Below are 16,012 nucleotides of genomic sequence, written 5' to 3' on the forward strand. Positions count from 1 at the left end.
GACCAGCCTACGACTGAAAAACTTTGCTGACCCCTGATCTAGCATCATCAAAGAGGGAGGGAGAAGAGCACACACCTCTAGCCACTTTCTCCACTGTGCAAATGTAACGTCCCTGGGTTACAAAGGAAAACCAAAACAGCCTGCCACCTGGTACATCCAACACCACGTGCCTGACCTTAGGCACCCTCTTCCCCGACCTATTCTCTTCGGGGTCCGCTAAGGAGAAAAGGCTCTCGTGCTGGCTTGGCCTTCCCTTCCCCCGGCTGCGGGGCGTGTTGGTCTCCATCGCCTCCGCGCGCGCGCGCTCCAAGCCTCCTTGGACACTTCGGAGCAAACAAATGCCCCGGCTCGGGTCGGAAGTGACAGGCAGGTTCACCTTGGGACCCTGGAGCCCGAGGACTGGGCCCGCCAAGGCTGGGCCTCCTTTGCCCCCCGGTCTACTCGCCCGGGCATTGTTCGCCCACCTCGTCCTTTCTGCTTCCGGAGGCAGCGATGGGAATGATTTGCTGCAGATGACATCAGCTGCCTGGGCTGGATGCTGGCGAAGCAGCAGCAGCAGCAGCAGCAAGCGAGCAAGGCAGCGCGCGTGGCTGCGCCGGGTCCCCTCCTCCTCCTCCTCCTCCTCCGCCGACGCCTCCCTCCCTCCCTCCTCCTCGCCAGGTCCCAGCCCCGCACTGTCTCGGTATAAAAGCGCCGCCGCCTCCCCGCCCTCCCTCACTCGCCCGGCTGCCTGGAGCGCGGTGGTGCCTCGGGAGCGCGCGGTTTTGTGGCTGTTTTTTTCCCGCCCCTCGCGAGGGAAGGAGGGAGCGAGGCGCCTCTTTGGAACTAAAAGCCTTTTCGTCCCGCCGCCTCTCCTCTCTCGTCGCCGCTGCCTGAGGGGAGAAAAGGCGAGGAGGAGGAGGAGGAGGAGAGGGGCTTTGCCAGGATGGCGACGGTGGTGCTGGAAGCGGAGACGGAGCCGTCTTGTAGCCTCCCCAACGCGGTGCCCCCCTCGCCCAGCCTCTCGCACCGCTTTCTCGACAGCAAATTCTACCTCCTGGTCGTTATAGGCGAGCTGGTCACCGAGGAGCACCTGAGGAGAGCCATAGGCAATATCGAGCGAGGTAAGGCGGCGCCGCCGCCAGGCAGCCCCCCTCCTTCCCTCCCTCAGGAGCCAGGCGAAGAGAGACTTCAGCTGCCGCCCTCCGTCCCTCTCTCTCTCTCTCTCTCTCTCTCCAGGGGCGGCCAGTCGGGCGGGGTGGGGAGCGAAAGGGCGGGAGAGGCGACCTACAGGTTGCGTGGCGCGAAAAGTCCCGGCTCCCGCAGCGAGAGGGGCTTTCTGCGCCATCGCCGCAGCCCCTGACTGTGCAGCTAACCTTGGCGCAGCCGCCTCCCCGCCGGAGCTGCTGCTCATTGGGGTCTGAGGTTGAAATCGGTGCGGGGTTTCACTGGGCTGACTTCATGGTCCAGCCAGAGAGAGGGTCGAGAAAGGGGAAATGGATGCAACCACTCCCTCTCCTCTCCCCCACCCCTGTGTGTGGGGGGGGGGGGGAGGGGGAAGGGGGCCAGGAGGCTCCTCCGTCTAGAACTGCGGCTCTAGAGTTGGCAGCGATCTCCATCAGCCTCGGTTTCCTACCCAGCCTCTTCTGACTCCGTTTCAGACTCTTCTTGGAGTTGCATTGCGCATGGAATGAAAGAAGCTGCAGCTGGAATCGCGGAAGGGGCTGTTTTCTCCACTGGCTGGCTGCAGTTCTTGGGTGGAGGTGGCGCGCGCGGGGAGGGGGGGGGTGGCGAGATGGAAGAAATGGCTCCCTTATAATTAATGGCTTTGTTTTTAACCATAGCTGACTTTGACAGCAAACCAACAAAACAAGGACCCTGAAACACAGTCAGAGAAAAGTTGATTCCCCACCACCACCGCCTTCTCTGTCGCGGTTGGGGAAGCTTGTACAACATATGCACTCATCAAACAAGAGTCTCTAAATCGGCTCCTGTATTGCAAAGCGTGTAAGAAGGAGGCATTGCAGGGATCCAGTGGGGATTTCTTTCTTGGGCAGGTGGGTGGGTATCCAAGGTTGTGTGAATCCCTCTCTGTCTCACTTTATAGCGGTGCCTTGAGATGCTCATGGCTCTTGAGAATCCTGCAGCAGCAACAGAGTAGGGGGGAGACAGGCTCTTTGATCCCCCCCCCTCCAAAGATCTGCAATTCTGGCTTTTTGCATTTAGCTGCGCCAATTGGCACAAGGAAGGTGGGAAGGGGATATCACCCCCTCCTCCCATCCTCTGAAAGCAGTTGATCTTGAGTTTGCGCCACTTTTTCCTTCTGTGAGTCATTCCGCCTTCTCGCTCCCAGCATTGTCATTAGACACCCTCCCCAACTAGCTGGGCAGAGCAGAGGTCGCTCAGGTCTTTTGCAGAGCCAGCAACAGTCCCTCCTTTGCTTTCTCTTTCTCGCCTCTTGGTGCTGCTGCTGGGGAGTCTGCCCAGAGATACCGGCTTGTGGGCGTGGTGCAGTCCGCAGTGCGGTCCCTATGGCAGCCCATAGCGGACAAAGGGCGTTTACACAGTCAAGGAGAAAAAGAAAAATGCATTAAATAAGCATCGGAAAGTAGACAGGTTTTGCTGCCTGCAAATTGAAGCAAAAAAGATTTGGAGATCTCTTGTGCTGCAAAAGGTGCGGCTCCTGACAAGAGATGCTGCTGCATCTTCCTTTGTTTCTAACTTTAAGCCATAAGTATTCTGGGGTTTGTTTCAGGAACCTTAGAACAAAACTGAGACTTCAGAAAAGATTTTCCCCCAAGAAAAACAACAGTAACAATAAAGGACAGAAGCTCTGGTTATAAAATATTGAGCACTTTTCCTGTTAAATCTTGTCCTTGCTCAGCTACAGACGTTGCCCAGCTATAGAACTGTATTGTTGACTTTTATTTTATAAAAGTTACATTGGAATACTAGCCGAAACAAGTGGATTTCTTACAGATGATCTTAAATGCTCTGCATTGTGTCATTCTGGGGAATGCAGTTGTGCACTGCAAATGGGATAAATGATACACAAGTGTTAAAAGGCAGTATTCATAGGTTTCGTACAAGTCCTTAGTAATATTAAGTTTTCGAGCAAATGCATTTCATTTTTAGTGGGTTTTGGCTTTATCTGGGAAAGAACAAGGGATTTCAGGAATCTGCCATTTTCAAAGAATCAAGGCAGTGCCTTGATTACATTCTTGCTATATAGGTGTGGTTCAGCAGATGGAGGGCTCCAGTGGGTTCCTATTGTTGCTTCACTCCCTACAAGTGGTTCGAATTCATAATTTCTTTGTGCATCTTTTCTCAAATCCACATTGTAGTGAAGATGGGACTGCCTGCATTGGTGGCTATTTTTATAAATTGACCTGTTTTATCTGACACTTGCTCAGAATGAAAGTCTTTGTTTTAGACTGCTCTGGTTATTTTCTTTTTAGCTTTTTAGCTTTATCTGAAGTTTTAGCTTAAGCCTGAACTAGCTGTTACTTACTTAAAGTTATTAATAATTGATATAGTAAATGGATGTGCTATTTTTAGAAATCCAGGGTCTCTCTTATTAATGATTCTATGCTGAACCTGGTTTGGTGAAGAATGCAGATTTTTCTTTTTCTGTGGAGCTTGATTATATATTTAATGAGTGGACATATTAAGTTTCCCCTTGAAGTCTGCATTCCCAACCAGGGCCTCAGTATTTCATGTATCTTACCTGTGCTCTCAGTTTTGTGCCTTGGGCACCACCCTTGAAGATGCTGGGTTAATGAGATTAATGAGACTCACTGCAGAGAAATCTGAGAAGACTTCATGTACTGATGACTTATTAAAGGTTTATCCTGAATTATCTGGAGGATGAAGATTTGGTTTTTGTTCTAAATATTGTCAAGAGGGACTTTGTCCAGCATCATTTAATAATCTCCATAAGCTATTTGTTTTAATTCACTGGCTACCCTTTTTTCAGTACTTAAAAGACTGACTCTAGGATCTGTACGAAACTCAAGATTTGTGGGTGTGCCCTGGTTGCTAATGGAGGAGGGTCTGCTGTAAGGCCTTCTTCTCTTCTCACAGAAGAAAACAACTTGATCTCAGTTGGAATTCCATTGGTCACTCACATTATCTATATAGACTATCTATATATATTTTTCCAGATTTCCCCTGTATTAGTGAATTTTGTGCTGTGTTTCTGTCATGTTTCTGTCAGAACTGCTGAATCATGGAGCTGTATTGAGGATGACTGGCAATGGATTGTTAATAAGTTACGACGTTTTATTTTCAAGACATAGTCCTGGCTTTGATCCACACAATTCCCAGTTTGCTTCAACGATACTGTATGATATGCAGCTACAAATGATATATGGCTGGAGTTTATTTTTAAACAGCAGAATGCAAATCACTCAGTTTGGCTACCTAATGCTTTGTGCTGTGATAGCCCATCTCCAAGTGGTCTGATCATGAATGATCAATGCAAGTCTGACCCCCACAAGAATATATATATATACCTCAATTCAATTTTAACCACATGACAAATGATACTGAATGTTGGTCATAATGAAATGCTTGTGATATCTGGAAACCATGAAATATGAACATTGTTTTATTATGTTGCATTAAACAAATTCTGAATATGCTCTATGGAAGAACAGTAAAAATCTGCAAGGAAATGAAGGTCAGATTCAAAACAGACATCATATCTGTATCTCTACACTAAGCAACTGGGTCAAAACATCCTCTCTTTTTTCTATTTCCCTGTACTGGATTGAACAAAGAACTGTCACAAAGTAATACTATTTCTTTTTGTTACTTTTGAATCTCTGGCTGTGTACAATGACACTGAGAATAAATGTCATTGAAAAGTATCTGCTTGGTGAAGTTTTTCATCCTCTTGTTGACTTTGAGGGGGGCTATATGCATAACTGTGTAGGATTGTAGCTTTATTCTAACCTTCAAGTGTAAGGCACAGTTTAAAAGTTAAAGGTAAAGGTACCCCTGACCGTAAGGTCTAGTCGCAGACAACTTTGGGGTTGCGTGCTCATCTCGCTTTACTGGCTGAGGGAGCTGGCATACAGCTTCCAGGTCATGTGGCCAGCATGGCTAAACCGCTTTTGGTGAAACCAGAGCAGCACACAGAAACGCCATTTACCTTCCTGCTGGAGCGGTACCTATTTATCTACTTGCACTTTGACGTGCTTTGGAAATGCTAGGTTGGCAGGAGCAGGGACCGAGCAACAGGAGCTCACCCCGTCGCAGGGATTCAAACCACCAACCTTCTGATCGGCAAGCCCTAGGCTCTGTGGTTTAGACCACAGCACCACCCGCATCCCCTAAGGCACAGTTTACACATGGCATATTTATCACCTACTAAGTATGCAAGAAATAGGTGGTATGCATGTGTGATACAAGTCACAGATCAGTAAGCTCAGGCTTCTTGGTCTCTGGGATGGAGAGTATGATTATTACTTTCAGTGCAAGAAATCCTAGGCTCTGTTCCTGGACATATCCACACAACCAGAAGAAGTGGGCACCACACCTTTCAGGGATGTTTTCTTTCTTAAGGGGAAGGATTGTAGTTTGGTGGTGCAGCAGATGTTTTGTGAACAAATGTCCTATGTCCAATCTGTAGCATCTCTAGTTGAAATTGGATAAGTGAGCACGCAGACAGTTCTGGGTTAGAAGGACAAATAGTTTGACCTAGTATTATCTATATTCCTATTGCAGGCTCAACCTTCCTTTCTCCTTATACTTTTCAGTGGAGACAGTTTTGCATTTGGTTGAGGAAGATGTTATGAGTCAGTTCAGTGGACTCTGACACTAGTGGTCATTACTGAATCTTGGAAGTTTCCACAGAGAACAGGGATGAAGGTCTGTTCTAATTTAAACGATGTAGGCTTTTCAGCAGAAATTGAATTCAGAAACTCCAGTGCCCTAAATGGTTGGGAGCATGCTTTAGCTTATATGACTGACACATTTAGTAAACATATCCAACAAAAATACAGCAGATTAATTTTTCATCCTATATAAATCTCATAAATTTTTGCAACAGCCAGATAGGGATTATCAGTAAATTTCATTAAGTATTTCTTTCCATCTAAAACACATCTGTAAGTATTTCAGTATCCCTCAAAGTTTGTTTAACCATTGTATGTAACACTTATGGAGAGTTCTAGAACATATATATCCACTTAATATATATATACATTTATATCTGGCATTTTTAATCTGTCTGACAAGCTGATTGTTTTAAAAATAGATAAGGACTGTGTGAAAATTGTCTAAGACATGCCCCCTTTTTTGCCAAGATCATGTGCAACAGAAGGATCAAGCAACTGTGAATGTCATTGGTGGTACAGAATCACCATTGGAGTAACTCTATTTTACTGCACATAAAATAACCACTACTCCCAAAAACCGTATCAAGAGGAAAACTAGACTTTCTTTTTCCTCCCTAGTGAGATTTTGTTGCTATTGCAAGCATTTTGAATTTAAATGCTGGAATTTAAAACTGCTCTTACATAACTTTTAAAAGCTTTATATGATAAGCTAGGTCCTTTGAAATGATGTCTCCTTAGCCACATCATAGTACATTTCTTTAATATAAACTATGATAAAATCTCAACGTTGGGACAGAAGTAAAGTTCCAACTAGCAGTATTCACCCATTCTAATATTACTGTGCTGTAAAGCTCACCTATTTTTAGAAAACCATTTCATGATTTCAAGCTCCATATATTAAATGAGGGATGATAAACTTGTGGTACTCCAGATGCTGTTGAACCCAAACTCCCACCAACCCATCTGGCATAGCCAGTGGTTGTGTTTTATGGGAGTTGTACTCCACCAATATCAATAGGTTCACCAAATCCCCATTCCTGTATTAAATGCTTCTTATGCACATGTTTACACAAGTGTATAAGCACAATCTTCTACACTCCACTGCTTGCTTTTTTTTTAACATCAGACAAGCAATTTGACCATTTAGAGTTTCTTTAACTTTCTTCTATACTTTGGTTTTGTTTTGACTTCCTCCATCTGAAAACAGGCAAGTGACCTTTTGAAATATGACATAGCAACTAGTTTGGACTTGCTTTTCAAAACATCTCTGCTTATTCTGCCATGTAAAACTACTGCTTGCAGGCTTTTTTAAATATATAGTCACGATCCTAAAACTGTCTTGGATTATTATGTGCATTTAACATTTAGTATTTGTGTCTTGTAGAGCCCTGTATCACAGGGAAGCCTTTCCCAAGTAAACAGTAAAATTCTGTTCTTTTTGTTTTTTAAAGTGCACTTTGGTTTAAAAGTTTTAGTGTAGCACATTAATCTGGGGGTGAGTGAACATCTACATCAGGAATAAGAGGGAAATAAAGATCTAAATTGGGATCTACTGCCCCTTTGGATCCTGCCGCCTCACCTCATAGGTGGATTTAGGTGAGCACGACCTGTTTGGTCATACTGGGTGTGTTGCCATAGGGGCACCACAATTGCTATGTAGAATGGAAGGTGAGAGGCAGTAGGGGGCACCGAATTTTGGTATTGTACAGGATGCCGCTGAAATTTGAAACCCCAACGTCTGCAACTGCTCACCTGACCTCCTTGATGGGCTGGTCCTGATGGTATGTACAGGAGAGATTGAAATCCTACAAAGGGAAAAGTGAGTGATTTCTTCAGTAGAAAGAAGAGGGCCTCATACATACAGGCCTCAAACAAAGACTAGCACCCACTGATGTGATTGCCTGCATAAAAAAAGTTGTGGGGCTTTGGACTTGTCACAAGTTGCCACAGAGTCTGGATCTGAGATGGAAATGTAGGCATGAGGGCTAAAGCCAGAAAACATGGATGGAGGTACCAGATCAGAGTCAGGGATGAGAGTTTTAGTCGCACACAGGATAGAAGTCAAATTCACCTTGCTTCACTTCATCAAATATAATGATGGAGTGAAGCAAGGTGAAGCAGTGCAGGCTGAGGCAAAACAAGTGCAAAGGATGGAAAAGCAGTTGTGCTACCCAATGGAATGACTTAAGACTGCCAAATAATATACCCCGCCCATCTGGCTGGGTTCCAACAGAATATTAAAATACAATAATCTATTAAACATTAAACGCTTCCCTAAACAAGACTGCCAAACCAGCCTCGAAGGAGCTGTCAGGCTGTGGCGCCAGTTGACAGTGTTCAGGCTACTGCTTACAGCCCTATGGCGCCTGATCTTGTCTGTCTGTCTGTCTGTCTGATAGTGTTGGTGCAGGAGATAGGCTAGTTGCCAGAGGGGTCCCATTCAAAACACTCTCTGTCCACCAACCCCAGGCACTTTTGCTTGGGAATCAAACAGCTAGCTAGCTGAAGGCCCTCTTCCAAGCACAAACGATGTAACCCAACAATCCCATTTATTACGAAAAGCCCAGAACAAAAGGGTAGATTGGCACACTGGTGTGCTTGCTATTACTGCTGCTATTTATAGCACTATGGCGCATGCTTTTCTTTGTAACTGCAGTGTGGTTAACAAGAGTTTGACAAGGTTGCTGTTGTGGAAAGAAATGAAAAAAAAAATTCCTTCTTGCGACAGGAATTTGGATTTTGAGTCATACAGGTAATAATTGAAAGTGTGAAAGACACCAACTAAATGTGGCCTATTCAAAATTAGTCGCCACTTTTTGAGTTTTAGCCACACTTTCATATATGGATAAAGACTAATAAATGAATTTCACTCTTGCATTGTGTTTATACATAAAGAAGAGGGCAATGTAATTCAAGTTAGTGATTGTGAGGAAAGAAATGTGGTCTCAGCTGAGGCAAGATACCCTAAATCCAATGTACGCTCTCAAAGTAAATCAGAGTAACAGATTTGTCCATTGTACTGTATCTGCAATCAGTATTTTTCAATGAGGGAAGTTTTGTATTTTTTATGTTACATGTTATTTAAGCTGCATAAGCAAAGTTTCAGGTTCATAAGCAAAACTAATTTACTGAATTTACTGAAAATAAAATGTTGCAAAAAAGTTACTGGGAAGAAGTTACAAGAATTTTATTCATGCAGAATGAGTAAAAACAAAAACAAAAAAACATTCCAAATTAACTATGTTGTAAATAGGTTTGAAAATGTTATCAGTTGTCACCCTGTAATCCTGCTACATATTAACCAAACTAGTAACAGTTCTTAAAGTTGTGTTTACAAGGACTTGAGCAGAGATTCATTCAACAACTACTGTACTGTATTCAGAAGAACTAGAAAATGTTTAGCATGGTGATGAATGGAGTCCTGGAAAATGAGAGCAGATACTTTATTTTTAATCACCATGTGGCTTTTAAGAGCATAGAGTATTCAGATAGGGCACAGATTTTATTAAAAGAAAATTCAGAAATACACAATCTGTTTGTATCCAATAATTACATGTATTTTATTTATCTTGGTTTTTAGGGATCCGGTCATGGGACACAAACCTCATTGAATGCAACTTGGATCAAGAACTTAAGCTTTTTGTGTCTCGCCATTCGGCTCGATTCTCTCCAGATGTGCGGGGTAGGTTTTATTTTTCTGTCTTTACGCATAAACAGCATAAAAGAATGTAAAAATACTTACTGGCATAATGGAGCATGATTTCAGTTTAATTCATTAAACTATTATTTCCCCCTATGGCAAAACAAGCCTTTTGGATAATGTGTGTTCATGTATATAGAATTATTCGTGGCTCTTCTGTTAAAAATAACACCACACAGTGGATATAAACATGGGATCACAGCCATAGTCTGTAATTCAAACATGCTTGCAAGGAAGCAAGTCTCATTGAACTCAGGGGGATTTAATTCCCTGAAAATATTCCTAGTTGGGCAAAAAGCCTTGTAAACAGCTATGCTGTGTATCATATTTTGCACATGGGTTCTGTTTCTGGACAAACATTTTTGCAGAGTTCTACATTTTCCTCATATACTCCCTTGTGTGCAATAAAATAATAGCGCAAAGAAAGCCCCACTGAATTGAATGGTGCTTACTCTCAGGTAACTGGGGTTAACACTTCCACCTAAACTGTAACTCTGCATATCAGTTACATTTAAAATAATTGGGCAGAGTGCTTAAGTGGTTATAGATTGACATGGAAATTTGAATAAGCAAATAGTACTTAATGGCCATCCACGGCATTACCATTTTTTTGCTGCTGCATCATCATGTTAGGCTTGTGGTCTCCTAGATCCTTTACACATGTACTATTGGCAAGCAGGTGGCGCTGTGGGTAAAAGCCTCAGTGCCTAGCGCTTGCTGATCGAAAGGTCGGCGGTTCGAATCCCTGCGGCGGGGTGCGCTCCCGTCGTTTGGTCCCAGCGCCTGCCAACCTAGCAGTTCGAAAGCACCCCCGGGTGCAAGTAGATAAATAGGGACCGCTTACTAGCGGGAAGGTAAACGGCGTTTCCGTGTGCAGCTCTGGCTCGCCAGAGCAGCGATGTCGCGCTGGCCACGTGACCCGGAAGTGTCTCCGGACAGCGCTGGCCCCCGGCCTCTTAAGTGAGATGGGCGCACCAACCCCAGAGTCTGGCAAGACTGGCCCGTACGGGCAGGGGTACCTTTACCTTTACCTTTATTGGCAAGCCAGGTGTCCTCCATCTTATATTTGTGCAGCTGGTTCTTCCTGCCCAAGTGTAGAACCTTACATTTGTCCCTATTGAAATTCGTTTTGTTAGTTAGGACCCTGATATAAATATAAATTAAACACATTCTGGGTTGGCTCTTCTGCAAGCATGTGTGTTCACATGCCTTTCCTGACCCAGTTCTCTTCACAAGACTCCTGTAAGGAGGGAAAGTGTTGTGTTGAGTGGCTAACACTTGCCTGGGGTGTCTGTATGTTCAAGTTTATAAATAAAATACTAGCAAGTCTTTACTCACACTCAGGATGAAATTTAGTAATTCTTAAGTCTACCCATGGAGCTTAGTGAACCTGCCCATAAGCTGAAGTGACCTTCTGAAAGGTCCTGTCAAAACCTTTAGGAATATCACTCCCTTGTTGGAAAGTGTTGGGATGTTTATCAAGCTGAACTTGCTTGTTTTGGTCTAGTCCAGGCATGGCCAAACTTGGCCCTCCAGATGTTTTGGGACTACAACTCCCATCATCCCTAGCTAACAAGGACCAGTGGTCAGGGATGATGGGAATTGTAGTTCCAAAACATCTGGAGGGCCAAGTTTGGCCATGCCTGGACTCTAGTCCCACTTAGTTAGGGGTAGAGCAATCATATCCCCTGATACACATTGCTGAAAAGGAATTATTGGGGTGCTGGCTTCATTGCTGCAGTTGTCCCTGCTGCACCTGCTTAAAGTGTGGTGATGCTACTGCTGACAGCATCAATCCCCGCAGCAGCTGTCATAAGACCTCAAAAGCAGATATTTTAGGGCAGGGTGGTGGTGTGCTATGGTGTTGGCTCTGTTTGATTCAAAGGTGGTCCATACCTGAGGAGGAGATGAATCCAGGCCTCTGTGCTAGTCTGTAGCTGGCAGGGCAAAAAACAAAGCTTGATCCTATCAATGGAGGAGCCTGCTGCTCCATTCTACCCCAGCCTTGGATTAGGACTGTTCTCCTAGTCACAGGGAATTAGCCCCAATGTACACATGCGGCAGAATTAGGCAGTAGAAATGGGCTGCATTGCTCCAGGCAGGGGTCTTCCCTTTCAAAATAATCTTCAGATTTATTTTAGATATACTTCCTGCTGTGTAGACTTTATACTTGCAGGGGATTTCTTTAATGTAAGAAAGCAGTGTGAGTCTGTTCCTCAAGTCTGAAGAGGTAGAGTCAATTCTGTCATCTTAGTCTGTTGTATGCATAGCCTTACATTCTTAGAGGTGATCTGTTCAGGTAAGGATCAATACAGAATACTTTGGTGGGAGGAAAAGCAGCCTCTCCGTAACTGTAGAACTTGAACAAAAACTTATTGTCTTACAAAAAATGAGTAGCAATATAGGCGACCTTATAATGAGCTACTTCAAGGATCCTGTAGAATGCTAGGACTGGCTACCGCCAATGACATTCTGATTATTCTTTTCTGTCTTGCACTGCATAGTATTTTGGACTGGCCTGGATCACACTGCTGTTTTCTTTTGCTGTAATTTCATTCATTTTCTTGCAGCATTGCATCAGATTTTGTAGCAGAAACTATAACTGGCGATTGCATTTCTCTCCCCCCGCCCCCATCAGAAAAAAAATGGCTCTGGGCTATTTTGGGCTTCTACAAAACAATGAAACAAATATGTAGATGTAGTCTTCTAAATGGCTGTGTTCCACAAGTTCAAAAGTATGTTTACAGTATTGTACACTATGCAGATAGTGCTGAGTTTATGAGCCAATTTCATATTTGTTTGAAGATACATCTTTTTTTAATGTAGTGAGAGAGGATAGGTGAGATTTTATTCCTAAAGTATTTAACATAAAATCTGATTTAATAATACTCTAATGTAAATGTTTTAAACACTGATGCAGCTTTAACTACTTGTGGCACTATTGCAATGCTGTTCTAATCCTGACTTGATGATGTTTTGTGAATCTGCATTCCTTTTTGCGTATTCTCTGCACACTTCTTGCCACCTCGGCTCCTTTGGGAGGAATAGCGGGATATAAATTCAACTCAGTAATGATTTTTTTCTTTTAATCCATCCTAAGGATATATATGGTGACAACGCCAAATTTAAGATTAGGTTTTAAGAAACACCACATGGTTGATTCAAAGCTGTGTGCCTTTCTGCGCAGTGGGAAGCTAATGTACAAAGGGTTTGTCTCCTTTCAGATTCCATGCTAGTTGTATAGCGCATATACTATAGTAGAATTGGGAAGTACCTTCAGATGTGGAGCTCAGTGTATACTTCTAAGGATCTAGGTGTGTGCATTGAAGCCATCGGATTGGATGTGAAATTGGAGAAATCACTGCAGCAAATGTCTCACTTTGATCAAAGGCTGTTAAGTCTCTTAACGTGGCCAGTGTGTTTGATAGCTTCATTCAAGAACTAAAATAATGCAAATCCTCCTTTTCAAATGAATAAAGCAGGATTGTATTATCTTTTGAATGGAAAGATTTGGTGTACTCTAGGAAATATTTTCCAGGAACAATATTTTTGGTCTAGACTTGTACGCTTAATCTGTCATTGTGTCGGATTACAGTTTAATTGCATGTGACTAATTCATCACCACCTTTATGGCGTGCAGTTGTGGATATGTTTCATGAACTGCAGTATTTGAACAAAATGCTGGAAAGCAATGTTCCAGGCGTGGAAAGCAATCTGTCTTAAACTTGAAACCCCTAAGAATTATTATTTTTTTTTAAAAAAAAAACAAGGTTCATTTTCAAGACACTAAAAATTACCATTATAGGATGCATCTGTGTTTATCCTAGCTGCATAGTTAGAAATGCAATCTGCCTTGTACATTTGCCCATTTCATTGTCTCTGTGGGCCTTTGTTCTTCCATTCCTTACAATGCCAAGCCAAGGATGCTTCTGTGACTGTAGTCACAATAGGCAGTGAAACCCTGTAAGATGGAGGCACCTAAGCCTCATGATACACAAAGTAGAGTTTCACATCATGAGATTACAGTACTCGTGCTGTTTAAGACGAAGTTAAACAACAAATTTTGCAGTGGTGTCGGCATTGTGTATTTTATGTTAAACAAACGAGATGTCTAATTAATGGTTGCTATGACAACAAAGAAACCCAAATGTCATAATGCAGTGGTAAGCAGCTTGTTCAGGGGGCGGAGTCAGTGTGATGCTTCCATTTGCAGCAGAAGGGCAAAAAGGATGCCTACCACAATATATGCAGTCTTGCTGTATCCAACCCATGCCCCATATTACATCCTTGAAAGTGTCCAAGAGCAGAAACGACAAGGGAAAAGAACTGATGAAGGATTAATGGAGAATTAAACCCATGTTCATGGTGGAATCCTGCTGATGCTCATGGGAAGGGCTTTTGATGTAGCATACATATCTAATAACAGAAGAGGAATAGGGGGTATTGACCAATTCACCTTTTCCTCTACAACCCGTCCACCTTGTTTAGTGAATTCCTCAACTCTCTGGAGTCTATTTTTAGATTGTGCTGGGGGTTTCAAGGGAAATCAGAAAAGGCCTCCCTTCGTCTGTTAAGGGAGGTATCCAAAGGAACAAAAGACCTTTCTGGAGCATAAGTGCATCAACTGGCTTCTACCCCCATGTTTTTACCAATCTGTCTCACGATACCTTGAAAGGAGGAGGTATAATTGCAGTGCTATACACATTTACTTGGAGAGTAAGTCCTGTTGAATTCAGTGAGGCTTTAATGGCCCCATGGAAAAGACTAGTATGTTAAAGTCATCAATATTCCAATATTAATTCATTGATTAATATATTTATACCCGTTCATTATCCCACAAAACTATGTTTCAAAGAACACTTTCTTAATTATCAGCAGGCATTTCTATTTTAAACTTTAAGCTTTGTTTGCTCTCTACTTCTAATATTACATGGAATGATGAACCAATTAGGAATGGAGACTGCACAAGCCTGAGTTGTAACTGAATGGCCATTTCGGTCTTAATACTTGAACTGCTTCACAACTGGATAGTTGTGGCATGCTAATATTCACCTGCTAAGCATTTGATCTTGTGTGCTTTTCATTTTAACTCCTTAAAATAAATCACAAAGCATGTGCATGCCACTGGATTATTGGACACGGTGTATTTTAACATAATAGGAAATATTGGGTGTGGTTCAAGCAGTGCTGGTTTCCATCCAGTTTCATTAGTATACTCACAAGGTGCATGTTGAAGTCTGTGCAGAATAGAGAGCTGCAACTACTGGAATGTAGCAAGAACAGCTGTGCATTCCAAAGAGGTTTTATGTTTTATAGTAGTGGATAGGAAGGAGTAGCTGCAAGCAGAGATCTGTAGTTATTTACCTTCCTTTTGCTCCATTCCTTGGAATGGTTTGTTCTCTACCAGCTGACTTGGAGCACTGTGAAGCAATATTGTGAAATAATGGTTTAGATGCATTCCAGCTTTGTCATCTTGCTTTGCAAAAACATTTAACATTTTCGAAGGATAGCTAGCATGCCCACTTACTGCATCCAACATTTGAGACTCTGCTTTGTGTTCTGGCAGTTTTAGAGGGGTGACTGGCAGGTACACAAAACATTTGCAGCTCCCAGACTGTGGATCACCCTCCTCTGGGAGGTTTGGTTGGATCCCTCTCTTATGACCATCACCAGATCTATTGTTGACCTTCTTATTTTGTTTATTTGATAGCTTCTGAACTTCTCTTCCCTTTGCAGTCGTTTTTGTTTTGTTATGCTAACTTGCATCTACATCTCTTACCCCTCTTGTTTTTATTATGCTGGTTTGTTTAATTTTGTAATTGTAAGTGAATCCCACTTTTGAGGGGGTAGTTGTTAGGATTGATAGGTGAGGTTTAATATTTGGGGGAATTTAAAAAAAAAAAACTAATGTGAAGTTTTAATACTATTTACTTTATTTATTAAATTTATGTCCTGCCCTTCCTCCTGTAGGTGATCATAGTAGATATACTGTGGTGCGAAGAATATTCAATACCCCATGGCACAGCAGTTTTGCAAATTTGCAAAGTTAAAGCTGCTTCGGAAACTGAAGCAGCTATGCAACTATTTCATTAAACTCATAAAGAGCAGTCTTAAGATTTCTGATAGCAGAAGAGTGTTATTTCTGGAATAACTCATAAGAGTGGATCATAATGGCTTGGCAGATCTTTGGATTATTCCACTCTGACTCCCCTAATTGACTGAAATCTTCAATGCACATCTTTATACTTTCACTTGGAGAGAAAGAAAATGGTGACTAGGAGACAGAGGTTAGATTCATTTAGCTGATTCATGCCGATGGATCCTTCCTTAGTTTTCTCCGTGGAGGCGTTGCTGTTAGCAACTGTACCAAAGCATCGCTATCTGTAGCTACACAGTAACCATGAGTTGGGGAAAACAGATGTCTTAAAAGTTCCCTGGATTGTGTTCATTCTGTAGGGTGGGGGGAAGCCCTATGATTTCACCAACTGTA

At 43.0% G+C, this 16,012-nt stretch overlaps 1 protein-coding gene across 1 annotated transcript in view; it reads left to right on the plus strand.

Annotated features, from left to right (window-relative positions):
* Positions 1-552: 552 nt before the first annotated feature.
* The window catches only part of MAP1B (microtubule associated protein 1B), a 68,476-nt gene continuing 53,016 nt past the window's right edge, over positions 553-16,012 (plus strand). Inside the window, exons 1-2 of the mRNA XM_079995274.1 lie at positions 553-1,103; positions 9,403-9,504. Coding sequence (XP_079851400.1) covers positions 926-1,103; positions 9,403-9,504 — 280 coding nt within the window. The 5' untranslated portion in view covers positions 553-925. The remainder of the gene's footprint in view (positions 1,104-9,402; positions 9,505-16,012) is intronic.

This window comes from Podarcis cretensis, assembly GCF_951804945.1.
Source record: "Podarcis cretensis genome assembly, chromosome: 11".
In the NCBI taxonomy this organism is placed as follows: domain Eukaryota; kingdom Metazoa; phylum Chordata; class Lepidosauria; order Squamata; family Lacertidae; genus Podarcis; species Podarcis cretensis.